Here is a 15,820-nt window from a genome sequence, read left to right on the forward strand (position 1 = left end):
CCAAAATTAAGATACCAATATTTTAAACATCAAACAGAACAACTTTTATATTTTCTTACATATTCAATGTCTGAGGGTAACTATTTGAATCCCAGCTTCATTTTGAGTGTCAATATGTGAGACAGTTCAGTACATGCCCACTTGGTATGTATAGTTCTGTTTTTCCTCAGTGCTTTTAGCATTTGGCAGGAAAGCAGACCTCATTTTAATATTTCTTTTGTCATTGTAAATAGACCTTGGATCCATATAACAGACCTTGGGATTTGAAGACTCAAACTGAAACAAAGCAAGACCTTACAAAACGCATTGACAAGATACCAGTTCCTGCTAAAGGTAAGTTGCTTTTTATAGTTTAAGTGGTGTTTAGGAGGGCCAGATTGTTCACCTTACTGCCAAGAAATGTTTTGTCTTATTAGTGTCAACAAAAGACTGTCACTTCCAAGTAAATGTCTGACAGCTATTTTGTTTGCATGAATTGCTCTGTTACTGAATTGGTGGGGGATTGAAATGCAACATAAATTTGTATTTGAATGATAAACAAAGTATACAGTGATAAGAATTGTTGAACAAGTGTAGGTTTCCATTCTTCAGATCAGTTTGTTTCAAGTGGAATCCATGGTTAACTGGCTCATTTCAATTGTAGGGCTTTTTTGTGTACTTTTAGTGTTTTGTTTGGATTTTTTGTTGTTCAGATCTGTAGTGTGTCTTATTATCTTATTTCTGTAATTGATTGTTTTGGGTGGCATTTCAGGTTCTGAATTTCTAATCCCGGTCACTGGATATTACTGTCAGCTGTGCCAAGAATTTTTTGGAGATCAGATATCAGCAGAACAACATGTGAAAAATAATCCGCATAACGAGAAATATAAGGTACCTGGAGTATTTGTTTTGAATAAAAATGTTTAAAAGTCATCTTATTGAAGTCTTAAAGTCTTCCGTTGTAAAAGGGAGGAGAAGCTATAGCTAAGTGGCATGACATATACTTAATATGCAAAAGCTTCTGAATTCTGTCCCTGGCATCTCCAGGTAGAGCTGGGAAGGACTTTTAATCTTTCTGAGTCACTGTAGATAATATTGTTGGACTGTGTTCTCAGTTGACACTCAGTTGAAATTTTACTGTACTAGATTTGTTTTATGCTGCAGTTTTGTCACCTCATTGGAATAAAGCTTTTCTCATATTACTTTATATATAAAAGTGTAGAGTTGGAAGGGACAACAAGGGCCATCTAGTTCAGCCCCCTGCAACGCAGGAATCTTTTGCCCAGTGGGGCTCGAACCTATGAACCTGAGAGTGTCTCATGCTATACCAACTGAGCTTTGCTAATGTAGATATTCTGAATAATAATTGTCTAGGAAAACCACTCTTTCTCCTCCCTCTTGCATTTCTAAGCAAGTACAATTAGTAGTGGGGTGGTGATGTGGAAGATAAAATATTAAGGAAGACAAACCTGTACCACTACTGAAATTTCACATTAAGTAACAGCGCTGAAACTTTTCCTTGTCCTCACAGAAATATGTGGATGAAAATCCACTCTATGAAGAGAGAAGGAACATTGACCGTCAGGCAGGATTGTCTGTGATTCAAGAAACAGAACGCCGGTTGAAACGGAAGCTGTGTGAAAAGCAAAAAGAAGAGAGAGATGAAAAAGCAGTGAAAGTGGCAAGGAAAGAGGAACGAAAAAGTAAAGAGGAACCAAAGAATTCCAAAGAACTAGGAGATGGGGATAATGAAAATGAGTCTAATAAAAGGAAAGGAGTTTCTAATGGCCAGAAATGTGGGGTTAAGCTTAAATTGAAAAAAGATGACAAAGAGGTTGAAAAGAAGGAAGGGAAAAAAGAGGAACCACCAAAGGAGTCAAGAATGACATCTTTTGGAAAGTTCAGCTGGAGGAAGACTGAGAGAGATGAAAAAAATCAAGGCAAAGATGTAACTGCCTCTAAGGAGGAGAGCTTTGAGGAAAGTAAAGATAAAGAAAGCAAGTCACAATCTGGAAAACCAAATTCAAAGCCAATTGCAATTAAATTGTCTGGGAAAACTGTTATCCCACACACTAGTCCCTGGACACCAGTTGTTTCGACATCATCACAAGCAAAAATCAGGCCCAATTTACCAGCCCCCATGATGGTTCTCAGAAAGTCTGCAACAGCAACAGTAAGCAAGCCTGCACCTTTGAATACTTTCTTGTCCATAAAATCCTCTGGTGCCAGCACCAAGCCACTTCCTGTTGTAAAAGAGGGTAATCCGGAACTTGTTCTACCTCCTGATATTATTTCGAAAGCATTTGGGGGAGAAGTAGTAGTTTTAAAGGGTTCACAGGAGAATGCAACGGTACCAGAACAAACAGAGGAACCTGATCATGAAGCTGTGTCCCGGGCTGTAGAACATGCAAAAGCTGCGGAACATGCAAAGGCGACTGCAGCAATAGCACAGGAACAAGAAGCAAAGGCACAGGAGCAAGCAAATGTTGTGGCAAAAGCACAAGCAAAGGCACGGGAACTTGCTGCTGTGATAAAGGAGCAAATTACAAGATTGGGTATTTTTGAGAGACCTAATCGACGGCGTCCTCTACTTCCACTGCCATCAGGACCACCACTGTCAGTAGCACTGCCAGTACCACCAGCAATGGCATTCCCACCTCCGCCCGCAGTGCCACCCAAACAAGCAACCATCCTTGCAGATGACATGGCTCCTGGTGTGTCTGAGGATGATAAAAACATACTGGCAGTGCCCATGTGTCCCCATCCTTTGCCACCACCAACTATTTTCAGAGACCATGTTAAAAAACTGGAGAAAAAGAACTCTTGCCTAGCAGCAGGTAATGCCAAAGATCTATATGATATTTTCTACAACCGCAGTGGGAGGAGTCCAGCTGATAGCAAGTCTGTGAACTCTGCAACATCAGATAAAATTAAATCAAATCCTGTTGAGAGACAGAAAAAAACAGACCAGCTGGCAGATCCCAAACCAAGCAGCAAGCCTGTCACACAAGAAACTCTACAAAACATACACAGTACCTCAGATGTTAGCAAAATCCCTTTAAATGACAAGACCCCAGAAACAGATGATGCTGAAGTTGAGAAACTTTTGGCAGCCTATGAAGAAAACTTTAAAACTGGTGTTGAGAGGGAATCAAAGAAAATCTCTCTTTCAGATGCACAGTCAATATTAAAATATGAATCTAGTGATTTTTCAGTAAATGCCCCTGAGACAACAGATTTTAAATCTGATGATGATAAAGAATTAGCAGTGCAGTTGTCAGTAGATTGTGTTTCTCTTTTAGAAGATGTTAGCAAGAAACCATCTGAACTTGAAACAATAGAGTTAGCTATGCAGTTGCCAGAAAGCAATGCTTCTCCTTTGGAAGAACTCTACAAGAATTCCTCAGTATGTGAGGCAGCAGAGGTTAAATCTCATGATGATAATGAATTAACAATGCAGTTATCCCTGAAACCTGGTACTAAGAAGCCATCGGAGCTGGGGACAGCAGAATTTGTGCTGCAGTTGCCAGAAAGCAGTGTTCCTTCTTTGGATGACTTTAGCAACAAACCCGCTGATCTTGTGACAACAAATTATAAATCTGATGAAGATAAAGAATTGGCAATGAAATTGTCAGCAAACCATGTTGATCTCTTAGAAGATGTTAGCAAGAAGCCATCAGAGCTGGAGACTGCAGAATTAGCCATGCAGTTGCCAGAAAGCAATGCTTCTCCTTTGGAAGAACTTCACAAGAATCCATCTGTGTGTGAGGAAGCAGTGTTTAAATCTCTTGATGATAAAGAATCAGCAATGCAGTTGTCACAGGAACATGATAATAAGAAGTCATCAGAACTGGAGACAGCAGAATTTGCTATGCGGTTGCCAGAGAGCAGTGTTCCTCCTTTGGATGATGTTACCAACAAGCCCACAGGCCTTAAGACAACAGATGTTAAATCTCCCGACGATAAAGAACTAACAGTGCAGTTGTCAGAAAGCAGTGTTTTTCCTTTGGATGATTTTAGCAACAAACCTGCAGACTTTGAGACAACAGACTTTAAATTTCCAGATGATAAGGAATTAGGCTTACATATGTCAGAAGACTATGTTGCTCTTTTAAAAGAGCACGATGTTAGCAAGAAACGACCTGAATTTAAGACAGCAGGATTAGCCATGCAGTTGCCAGAAAGCAATGCTTCTTTGGAAGAATTTTGCCAGAATTCATTGGAGTGCAGGGCAGCAGAGTATAAATCTCCTGATGATAAAGAATTAGCCCGGCAATTGTCAGAAGACCAAGAGGCTCTTCTAAAAGATGTTAGCAATAAACCTCTGGGGCATGAGATGGCAGAGTTTAAATTTCCTGGTAAGAAAGAGTTTATAATGCAAATGGCAGAAAATGAGACTGACTTTACTGCTGAAGATCTTGGTGTGGCAAGTGGCACAGACATCAGCGACGAGTTACAAGACCAGCAGAAAATGGATAAATCCAAATTAAACAAGATCAGTAAAAGTTTGGAGATGAAAGCATATTTGACAAGTTTAGGTGAGAGAGACGTAGGAGGAGAACATACAGAATTTGCAGGACATCAGTTTGTTGTTAGTCAGGAGCATGAGTCTCAGTTATTTGAAACACAAATTGATACCCCTAAGGGAGAAGGCCATACTATAACAGAAGATAAGCAACTTGATGACAGCTCTGAATCAACAATTTCTATGTGGGTTTCAGAGGTGCGTGTTCAGAGTCCACTGGCATGGGAGTCAGCCTCAACTTCAAAAGTGAATAAGAAAAATCCTCAAATAGCAATGATAGATCAGAGTTCCAATAAAGAACCATTATTGGATCTAAAATGGGGCAATGTGGGCCTTGATAGGCTTGAATCAGCAGTCAGTGATGAAAGTCCGCAGACTTCAGAGGTCCAGAACATAGATCCTGGATTGAAGCCTTTAAATGCAGATGAATTTAATAATTCCTGTATAAATAATGAACAAAAATTGTTGACTAGTTCTCAACCAAACGATGATGAAAATTGTAATGTAGTTGGTGTTCCAGTATCAGAAGAGATGTCAAATGAGTGCCTTGTTAACGTAACAATGATAAGCAGTACACTAGGGAAACATGAAGAAATTAGTCAACATCCATTAAGCTGTGAAACCAAGGATTCCCAAGCTAAGGGAGCTGAAACTTTGGGCAGTATGTCTTCTGCAAATGATGAACTTCATTCCAGTGCAGAATTAATGTTTATAAAAAATAATGGGTGTGGGCCTTCTGAATCTGATCTCAGTTTAAATGACAATGCAGAGAGAGGTTCTGTAGAAACATATAGCACTCACTTTTCCAGTGTTCAGCCAGAGATGGTTCAAGAACCACTAGGTGCTCTTCCAACAGAAATCAGTGTTGAGCATCTTGGAGAGGTAGCCCTTACATTCACAGAAATGAACACTGGGATCTTGGATACCTCAGCAGCTGGTGACTTGGACTTGAATAGCACTTATTCAGAACTTAACTTTGATCATTCTACAACCCCTTCTCCAAAGTCTGGAGAAATAAAGCCTAATGATTCTCCTAGATTGAAACCAAGCCTGGAAATAGAAACCATTAATTTTAGTCTGGGAGATATTGAGGTAGAACGTGAACATCTGGGCATCCTACCATCTGAAATTCTGAATGAGGATATTGTAGGGAGTCCAAAGTTAGAAACCATTTCATCCATTTCTTTAGGGTCCAACAAAACTAGAGAATTGGGCATTGAGCAACCTACAATTGAACCAGAAATGATTGCTTTTGTTGAGTTAGCATCTGGTGAGGAAGAGGATAAATTTTGCTCCTTGGTTTCTGATGTAATTGTCCCAGACATAGTGTCTCATGCATCAAATGGTAGCACTGCTGGACCAAGAATGTCACTCATCGAAATGCAGGACATGCCTCCAATTTCCATGGTATTGCAATCAGATGTTAGCAGAGACAGCACTTCTGATATGCCACCATTAAGTAGCGACGAAAAAAATGTACAATGCCAAGCAACTGAGTGCAAGGAATCCTTCCTTCTAGATCTACAGAAAACATCTGTAGAAGTGGGGGGCTCAGGTGACAACGAATTGTACATTGTCAAGAATGAGATGCAGGCATCTGCAAGGGAGTTAAACAAGACAGATGAAGTGGAAAATAATGATAGTAGATATGAGATTAACAGTAAGTTGACTTCAGAAGTAACTGAAAGCTCTGCAGAGTACCTGGTAAGTTCAGATAATATTGATCCTGATGTTTGAGTAGCTGTTGTGTAGATTTTGTAAATATTCTGTTTGAGTTTGATATGTTAGATATTTTGAAGTAGATATTTGCTAAAGCCTGAACTTCATTTGCCCTGAAAAATATACACCATTGTACATATTGGATTGTATAAACATTTTTTTTGTTGAACTTAGAACATTTCATTTCTATTTCTTGCAGTTAAAATGCAATTACTCATCTATAACTGACCTTCACATATAATACAGAACCATGGTTTAGCATTATCAGAATGCGTAACAGTGAACCTTTAGCTTGTACACTTCATTTTACCTCTCCTGGTGTGACTGTGAGGAAATTGAACATTGCATTAATCACAGTTTCACATGATGTCTGAAACACAAACTGTGGTTAATCTTAAGCTTCATAAATTATGATATGAAGTTGGCTTGTTTCCACCAACTATAGGACTAGCTGCATTTTCTCTGGATATGGACAGCAAGACAAGCTAAGCTACAGTTGGTCTAAAATGGAAGTGAAAGTTTCCAAATGTCATGAGCTCACGGCTTGCTGCAGATTTTCCTTGTAATGCTTAAACAGTAGTTTGGCATTTTGTGGGAATGCAGCCAGTGTGTATGTGGGCCTCTGGAGGGTTGCTTGCTGTTGGGGCATATATGGGTTTTGTGGGGGGTTTTGCATTTTTCTTTGACTATTTTAATGGTTTCTGATTTACACAGCTTTTGTAAGTAACATTCCAAGTGCAACAGTGACGAGCGCAAGAAAACCTGTTCAGAACTTGAAGAAAAAAGAAGGCTCTTGCTGAAACATTTGAGCAGAAAGTTTATTTGAAATGTTATGCATGTTTTGTTGCACAAAATGTAAAATGCATAAAGATTGTTCTGCAGTTTTGACTTGTAATTACGTTGTTGAATTGAATCTGTAATCCAGACTGTAATGCCATGTTACTGTGTGTGTGGATATCATCTCGCTGAGCAAAGAAGAAAAATCTACCAACTCACTTTTGGAGACGGAAACTATTTGGTAAGGCTGTGGCCCAACAACTGGACTCTGCATATTGAGGTCACTTACATGATTTGAAATCACATTTCATTTCATTGTATTGTAATGCAGTAACTGTTTGTGTTGAATTGTTTAGCAGCTGCCCAGCTCAGAAGAAATAGAAGATCTCAACTTTGCTCTCAGGATTGGATTCACTTCACATACCCAGACATTACATGCCTGAATGAACCCCTGAGCCGCAAAATACTGTTTTGTGAAGGTTTTTCACTTATTCAGCTTGTCAAGATATGAAGTAAACGTTTGCATGGATGTATATAAAAGGTTTATCTGTAAATCTAAAATAAACCCAATATATCAAAGATATTGCCATTTTCCCCTTTGTTCTTTAAATAAGTGGCTCTACAAGTTGTTTTTTGTGAACATTCAGACAGCTGGTTCTTCAGTTAATTTCCCATTTTCACCACACTGGAAATTAAATCAAGGCATGAATTATGCAGCATTATGAGAAAACTTTGCTTAAATATTCAGCAGGTTAAACACGGTGTGTAACTTATATTCTTTCAATTTTAAAAGAAAACAGTATGGCAAAAATGCTTTGAAAACTTCTGGTTTTTCCCCCCATTATGTTTTAAAAGATGTCCACAAATAAAGTTAGTGTTTGTAAAGTGGGATATGAATGGACTGTTAAAAAACAGAAAAAGGGTTTATGCTAATTTAAAATGCAGTTGAATTAAGTAAATAAGTATTTATGGTGGAAATACAATTACCTATCAGTTAATTCAGCCTGCACTGTTGCACTAGCACTTCTGTACTGACCCAGAACATTACACAGGAACAAAAGTAGGAATTGCTGCTAGCAACCACCATTACCAATATCAGAAGCAAGATAGCATAAAGGAAGAGGTGGGATTGTGGTTGCTTTGCTTGTCTGTATCCATAGGTTACTGACAACTCGGAAGCCAACTCTGCTGCTATAGTTCTGTACTCTGTGTGATAGTATATATGAACAGGATTTCAGGTGGTGGGGCAGCAAAGACATGCTTCTTACTTTGCTTGGAATATCAACAGGTGCAGTAGAGGTCACACTGCTGTTGCAGCTGCACACATCTGTGGATTCGTGGTTTTGATCAAAGAAGTAAGTTTAGTAAACATTTTCTGCCTCTCATAACTTATTCCAGTGAAATCCAATAAGCACTGGTTTCATCTGATATTTCTTCCAATTTTATCCTTCCTTCAAGGAGTTACAGGCTCTCTCTTCTGTCCATTTTATAATAATCAACAGTTCTATGAGGTATATTGAGCTACGAAATGGTGACTAGATTAAGGCTACCCAATGAGCTTCAGAGCTGAGGAGGTATCTCTTCCTCACTGGTGTTATCCAATGTCTTCCAGATGTTGGGTTACAGTTCCCATAATCCCTGGCCAAAAGCCATGCTTTCTGGGGCTGATGGGAGTTTTAGTCCAACAGTATCTGGAAGGTGTACTACATTGGCCATCCCTGCATTACACCACAATCTCTTGTTATTTTCTTATCCATATTACCTACCATGACTATGCTTTTCCCCTCACAAACTTGGATTGAAACTCCTACTTCATGTATAAGAATGCTCCAAAAGGAAAGGGGAAAAACCTTTTTTTAAATTCTAAATGCCTTCATTTTACTGATAGAATTATAGTTTAAAAATGTAATGGGTAACTTAATTGATTTTAGTTCATGTTGAGAGAAGTTCTTTTAGTTCAGACAGTTCAATGTGAAAATTGCATTACAGTAGAAAATGATACTGAATAGCAAGATGGTAAGAGTTTGCCTATGCACATGAATTGACAATGTGGTAAAACGGAAACAAATTGTGATGACAAGGGATTGCCCTTATTAACAAAAATTAACTAATCACAGGGTCTGGGTGGCATCTACCTGGCATTTCTTAAAAGATTTCAAATGTTAAATTGCTGGTCTTTTATCAAAAATACAGTTCCTAAGATCAGACACACACTGAGGATTATAAAGTAGCCAACTTTTTATTTTTGCCGGTGGGAGGGATGTGGGAAATAACAGGCCAGTTAGCTTAACATCTGTTCCAGGAAAATTGGTGGAAAGCATTATTAAAGATAGAATTGTGAGGTATATAAAAGTACAAGAGTTGTTGAAACAAAACCAGCATGACTTCTGCAGGGGTAAGTCCTGTCTCAACATTCTAGAGTTCTCTGAGAGTGTCAACAAGCATATCGGTTGAGGTGACCCGGTTGATACTGTGTACTTAAAACTTCTAAAAAGCTTTTGATAAAGTAACTCACCAAAGACTCCTGAGTAAGCATAACAGACATGAAATGAGAGGTCCTCTTATGGATCAGGAATTTGTTAAGTAGCAAGAAGGACAGAGTAAGAATAAATGGACAGTTCTCCCAGTGGAGGACTCCAAAGGATCAGTATGGGACCTGTACTTCTTAATGTATTCATTAATGATCTAGAGTTTGGGTTGATCAGGGAGGTAGCCAGGTTTGCTGCTGATAGCAAATTGTTCAATGTGGCTAAAAAGAATTGCAGGCAGTTCCAAAAGGATCTCCAAACTGGGTGAATGGGCAGTAAGATGGCAAATGCAATTCAAAGTAAGGTGCAGAGAGATCATACTTTTAAGTACTATGTATATGCTAATGGGACCTGAATTTTCAGTGACTGGCCAGGAATGAGACACACAGAGGATAAGCGTGAACCAAATGGCAAAAGTGATGTCCACGTTCGGGATCTTTAAAACTGTCAATATAATGTTATACATATCTGGTGAGACCACACTTGTGTGCAGTTTTGGTCACCGCAAGTTGGAAAAGGTTCAGAAAAAGGCAACCAAATTGGATCAAGGGACTGGAACAACAAGTGCATAAGGAAAGGTTAACAACATTCAGGCTCTTTATTTTAGAAAAGAGGTGAGTACACTTGATCTTACCCAAAAAGCCAAGAAGTGATGATAAGGATGTAGAAAATCATGTATGGTAGGAAGAATAACTATAATTCTATAATTTTGACCATCCAATGAAGCCAAATGCTGGAAGTTTCAGGAAAAACTTTTTTCTGGTCCTAGAAATAGGGGTAGAAATGGTGTAGTATACAGGACAGCTGGTTGTGTACAGGTGTGACACATGTTGACTTCTCTTGTCAAATACAATTTAATTTTCTTGTAAGCACTAGAAAATATATCTGTGGTCACCAGCTACCTTAGTAAACAAAGATCATTGAGGTGGTTTTCTGCAACTTCAGTGAAGGTTAATGTTTAAAGTTTATGCAAGCTGAATTAAGTTCTAGGTTTTCAGAATGAATTGTTTCAGGTTATTAACATATGCATGCATCTACAGTGTTGTCTTTTTTGTTACGGATCTGGGATTCTTCCTGTTAGTTGGGGAGACAATGGCATAGTTGCATTGAGGGATATAAGAAGCCTCTTGAATATTGTGGGTATTGTTCTCTGGCACATTTCTTATTCTAATCTGAATAAGAGGATTCTCATAGAATGTGATTGCATAATACATGTGCTTTAGTGTGTTGCTACATTTGATTTAAGTGGTCATCGGCCACTTTACTAACACCAAGCATTTGCTCAGATTTGAGAATTAAATTTTAAATACTTGGGGGCAAATAAATATTGGTATGGATACATTTCAGGGCACTTAGGTGGAATCTACACAAATATAAAAATCGTTCTGAAAATGCTTTTTTTAAAAAAAAGAAAAAAAGAAAACATTTTAAAAAATACATTGAACTTAGCATAAGGCTCACTATCGCTATCTAGTGTAACATTGTATATTGCACTTAAAACACTATGTTTTATTTGCAGCTGTATAGCTGAGTCCTTAGATTAAAAAGTACAGGTACTGTAGTTAAAGTGCAAACAAGCTATGTTAATTCATTTTTTCCAGTGAGTCTTGAGTATGACTGACGTTGGATATCATTCTAAGTCTTCCTAGACAAGGGGTTGTTTATCACATTAGAGTGATTTAGTGGTGTACACAAACTATTTTGAGCACACCCACCCACCCATGCTTCCTGGGAACTGTGGTTTGCATCTCATGGAGCCACAATTCCCAGCACTCTTATCAAACTACTGTTCTTACAATTCTTCAGGTGTGTGCTTTAAATGTATGGTGCATATGCAGTCATAGTGATTTGCGTCAGATCCTGATGATGTTTCGCAACTTGTTGAATCGTTCCTGGGATCTTGCCCGTTAGCTGCTGAATTAGTGTGCCTTCCCCTCCCTCACTACCCTAATTGCAGGGGAGCCTGTTGGTTACTGCATGGAGGTCCAATGTAGTGCTTTCCAGGTGTTTTGAACTGTAGCTCTCAGCCAGCATGGCCTGTACTTAGGAGTGATGGTAGCTGTAAACAACATTTGGAGGGCACTGCATTGAATACCCCTTGATTAGTGTCTCTTGAGAGCACTTAAAGAACAACACATTCTTCCTCCTGCTGGTGTCTGACATTTACAATTTTTAAAAGTTTAAAACTTGCATTCTTCTATGGATAGGGATTTTGTATCTCCACCCTCACTCCAACTTTTAAAAAATAATATACCTGGAGAAGCTACTGGCAGCTTCCATGCATTAAAGTTATCTTTTTCCTCCACTCCAGCACAAAAAAAATCCAACACCATCGGAACGAGCAAAGCACAATGCTAATTCTAGCTTTTTAGCTTTAACACTGGGAGAAAGTCCTCTGAATCTTTTTTAACATTTAGTTGAAAAGTCAGCAGCTGAACATAGGTTAGTGGAACAGAAATAAGACTGGTTGCCAAAATACCTGGCAATATTAGAATGGGGGGTGGGGGGAAAGTATTTTAAGTAACTTCCAAGTTGCTTTTTTTATAAGTATGGCAACAGGGCAATCCTGTATGCATTTCAGGCCTCGGGAGCAGAGTAATTTTTATGTTGTGACCAGCCAGTACTTTTGCAAGAGACCTTGGCATTCCATTCTAGAGAAGCCTTGGGGAGGGTTGCACAGCAGAAGCCTAGTCTAGCATAGACAAAATAAAACAACGGTAATGACAAGGCAAAAAGCAATGGTTTGATAAATATGCAGTGTTCACTCTTGATGACCACCCTTTATTTCTAGTTTATTTGAGCAATTCTGATACTTCCTGAGAATATTTGAACAGATCTAACAATAACAAGGTTGGTATTTATTTGCATGAACTGTGCCCCCCCTTTTTTTCTGGGGGGAGTTTTCTTGCCCAGTTCTTCCTGTCCTGAAGGTATACTGGAGTGGAATATTTCAGGTGAGCTTCATAATGTAAAAGAAAAAGAGGTAGATAACAAAAATGAAAGTTAATTATCCATAGTTACCTGTTACTATAAAATTTCTGGTATCACTGAAATGTGTCAAATCACTGTATTTTAAACAAATACATTAAAATGCTTATTGTAAAATTACTCTAGTGTCTGGGTTTTCTTTTTGCACCATGACATTATTTCAACTTTTTTTAGTAACTATATCTGTGTGGGGTATCTGGAGCCCCAAATGTTGGACTCCAACTTACATCAGTCCTGGCCAACATGGCCAATGTTTGTAAGAGATTATGGGAGTGGTGGTTCAGCAACTTCTGGAAAGCAATTTTCCCCCAGCCCTGAACTACATAATTAACTTTGTTTCAGTGCAGAGAAGCAAGTGCCTTATTCTTTATCTCAATGTGAAAACTGATTAAAAATTCAAATGTTAAACCAGGACCTGATTGATACAGTGCTTCCAGTCACTATTTCATGAAGCCTGTCTAGCAGTTGTTTTAAAAATGATGCTTGGATCCAGGGAAGCATGGGGCTGCCAAAGCATGCCATGCATGGTGCTGTAGAAAAGGTGGATACGTCTCCCATAATACTAGACTCTGGGATCAACCATTAAAGTTGAATGGTGAGAGATTCAGGACAAAATGAAGTACAGTGGTACCTCGGGTTACATAAGCTTCAGGTTACAGACGCTTCAGGTTACGGACTCCGCTAACCCAGAAATAGTACCTCGGGTTAAGAACTTGGCTTCAGGATGAGAACAGAAATCATGCTCCGGTGGCGTGGCAGCAGCGGGAGGCCCCATTAGCTAAAGTGGCACTTCAGGTTAAGAATGGACCTCCAGAACGAATTAAATACTTAACCTGAGGTACCACTGTACTTCAAACAGCATTCAGTTTAACAATGGAATTGACTTGCCACTGTATCTAGTCTGAGGCTTCTGAAAATGAATCGCCGGGAAGCATGAGTAGGAGAGAAGGGTGCATGCTGTTGTGCTCATTCCTTGCTTGTGGGCTTCTCATATAGGCTGGCTACTAAACAGAATGCTGGATAGGCCTTGCCTTTGGTGTGATCCAGCCAGGGTAGGGGGGCAATATATCTCACGAATCTCCTACAACACAATTATGTTTCAGGAAATGAATGCAGCTAAAAGTGGGATATTCATGCAGGTATAAGCTTGCCCACAAAATGCTAGATTACATGGGCCTTTGGTCTGAGCCAGCAGGGCTTTTTTCTTAGGTTATGACTTCCCCAAGCTCTCTTGCTCCCAGAAGTTTTCCAAGTTCATCAAAAAACATTCTGAGGGTTGGGAAATGCTCCTGAATGCGTGAAGAATGGTTCATGGAAAGTTGTGGATGTCTAAAAAGCAGACAGAATCACCTCCTGTGAGCAGGATGTCTATTTTTTGTGATTCTTTTTCCTATTCAGGAGGGTCACTCAAGAGAGTCTTCTTGGAGAGCTGGGAAAGTCACCTTCCAACAGCCTCTCACCAGCACTTTCTTTGCTCCAGAATGACATGCCAAAGAAGAGGTTCTGATTCTGCTAGCCGATTTAACAGATCTTGGATAAAGTTATCTTCCACAATCTAAATCTGAAAATATGACAAGGCAGTACCTCTGCAAGTGGCATCATTCTGCATTTTGGAATGGCCAACTGCAGCCATATAAACCTGACGTCTTCTGGTTCAATGCCAAATTATATCTAGATCACTTGGTTGTTTAAGTCTCTGGTGTGAGTCCAACCTCATACTACCCATGTGGTAGATTTACTGTATTGTCCAGAAAATTTGCTGCACTGCCACCCCAATGATTTGTATTTTTCATAAAGTCTTTGGAGCAGGCCAGTTCTTCAGGGCTATAAATTATTCTTTGCCCACTATATCTTTTCGCCCAAGATGTGTCTCAAGCATGTAAATTATTTGTAGCACATTTTGCTTGAGCTCAAAGAGGCATTTTACAGTTTATCTTAGAACATTTGTGAACTTACTGGTTCCTTTTCAAACATAAACCGTGAAGCACCTTTTCAGCTAGTCTCTCAGGGCCCAACTATATAGGATTTGCCCTTTCCTAAAGAACATCCTTGACAGTAGCATTGAGAGCTTTGGGTTGCCTCGTTTCTGCTGTAGCTGCTTTCTTACCTGGGATCAAGCCTTTGATCCACTAAGAAGCACTGCTGGGCAAACCCCATCTTTCCTTGCAGAGACAGTTTTTTTGCCATAAACAAAATGAAGTATTCATACACCTCTGCCTATGTTATTTAGAAAAACTCACATAAAACCATTATCATTTGACGGTTCTCACTTTATAAACCATGACAGGAGGAAGATGGGTGAAGCTGGTAGAATGAGAGAAAGTGGTCATCAATGGTGGGGGCAGGGAGTAATAGTGCTAAGAAATAAAGCACTAAAATTGCTACTGGACTATGAAAGGCAGATATATTTTACAGTTTATAGCCCGACTTTGCTCCAAGGAGTTCATGGTGGTGTACATGGTTCTTCACCTATCCTCACAACAACCCTTGAGGTAGGTTGAATTACTTTGGGGGTGGGATTCACACATAGAATCTAACATGGAGCAAAGACTGGTTTTTGGACTCCCATCATCCCTGACCTTTGCCTTAGCTGGCTGGGGTTGATGGAAGTCCAACATCTGAAAAGTCACGGGTTCCTTCTTTGCATGTTAAAGAAATGGCTATCTGTTCTCCTTAATCTCTATTACAATCCTGTTTTCATAAGATGCGTGACTAGCAAAATAAAAATAAAATACAGCTGATGGAAATGGGCCTTGCCGTCTCTTCTTTCACCATCCTACAGACTGGCTGGCTACAAATGGAAGGCTTAGGCAGGCTGGAATCCTATGCTTGCTTACCTGGGAATAAGACTGCTAGAAGGCAGCGGGGCTTATTTCTGAGTGGACACATTGCAATGTCAGCAGCACTGCGCTAGGGAGGTCAGTGGGAAGGTCTTTCTCTCTTTCCTGATTATCACACCTGCAATCTGAAGTGGTACAGTCCTGGAACAGTTTTACCTGCTCATCTACTTTTTGTGCTCCTGAGAAGACCCTGTGTCATACTTTTATTCCTTAGTTTGCAAAAGTGGTAATAGCTACTGCAAAATTACCACTTTTCGGGGCTGAAAGTGGTAATTTGCAATAGCTATTGTTGGCCGCCACCCTATACTATTTTCATCATGCTTCAGCAATCCTCAATAACTAGAAGAGATTCCATTTCTCACGAGGACGCCGATATTTGCTCCTTCAGCGCAGCTTCCATAAAAGCTGTGTATCTGAAGAAGTGTGCATGCACACGATAGCTCATACCAAGAACTAACATAGTT

General features: G+C 39.4%; 1 protein-coding gene and 1 long non-coding RNA gene across 5 annotated transcripts in view; one reads left to right on the forward strand and one right to left on the reverse strand.

Moving 5' to 3' along the window:
* Nucleotides 1–7,579, forward strand: part of ZNF318 (zinc finger protein 318) — a 22,245-nt gene extending 14,666 nt beyond the window's left edge. For 2 of the 4 annotated variants that reach the window (XM_082216217.1, XM_082216219.1), the window contains exons 8-10: nt 234–333; nt 752–870; nt 1,511–6,376. In XM_082216217.1, coding sequence (XP_082072343.1) covers nt 234–333; nt 752–870; nt 1,511–6,241 — 4,950 coding nt within the window. In that variant the 3' untranslated portion in view covers nt 6,242–6,376. Of the gene's footprint in view, nt 1–233; nt 334–751; nt 871–1,510; nt 6,377–6,937 lie in introns of those variants that run through there. The other 2 variants (XR_014217855.1, XM_082216218.1) reach the window with 2 other exon arrangements.
* LOC309528664 lies at nt 6,892–15,758 on the reverse strand. The gene is made up of 2 exons (XR_014217871.1): nt 15,354–15,758; nt 6,892–12,487 (listed from the first exon to the last, which is right to left on the reverse strand). It is a non-coding gene; the product is annotated as an uncharacterized lncRNA (long non-coding RNA).
* Nucleotides 15,759–15,820: the final 62 nt, after the last annotated feature.

This window comes from Podarcis vaucheri (assembly GCF_965113315.1).
Source record: "Podarcis vaucheri genome assembly, chromosome: 3".
NCBI classification, from domain to species: Eukaryota; Metazoa; Chordata; class Lepidosauria; order Squamata; family Lacertidae; genus Podarcis; species Podarcis vaucheri.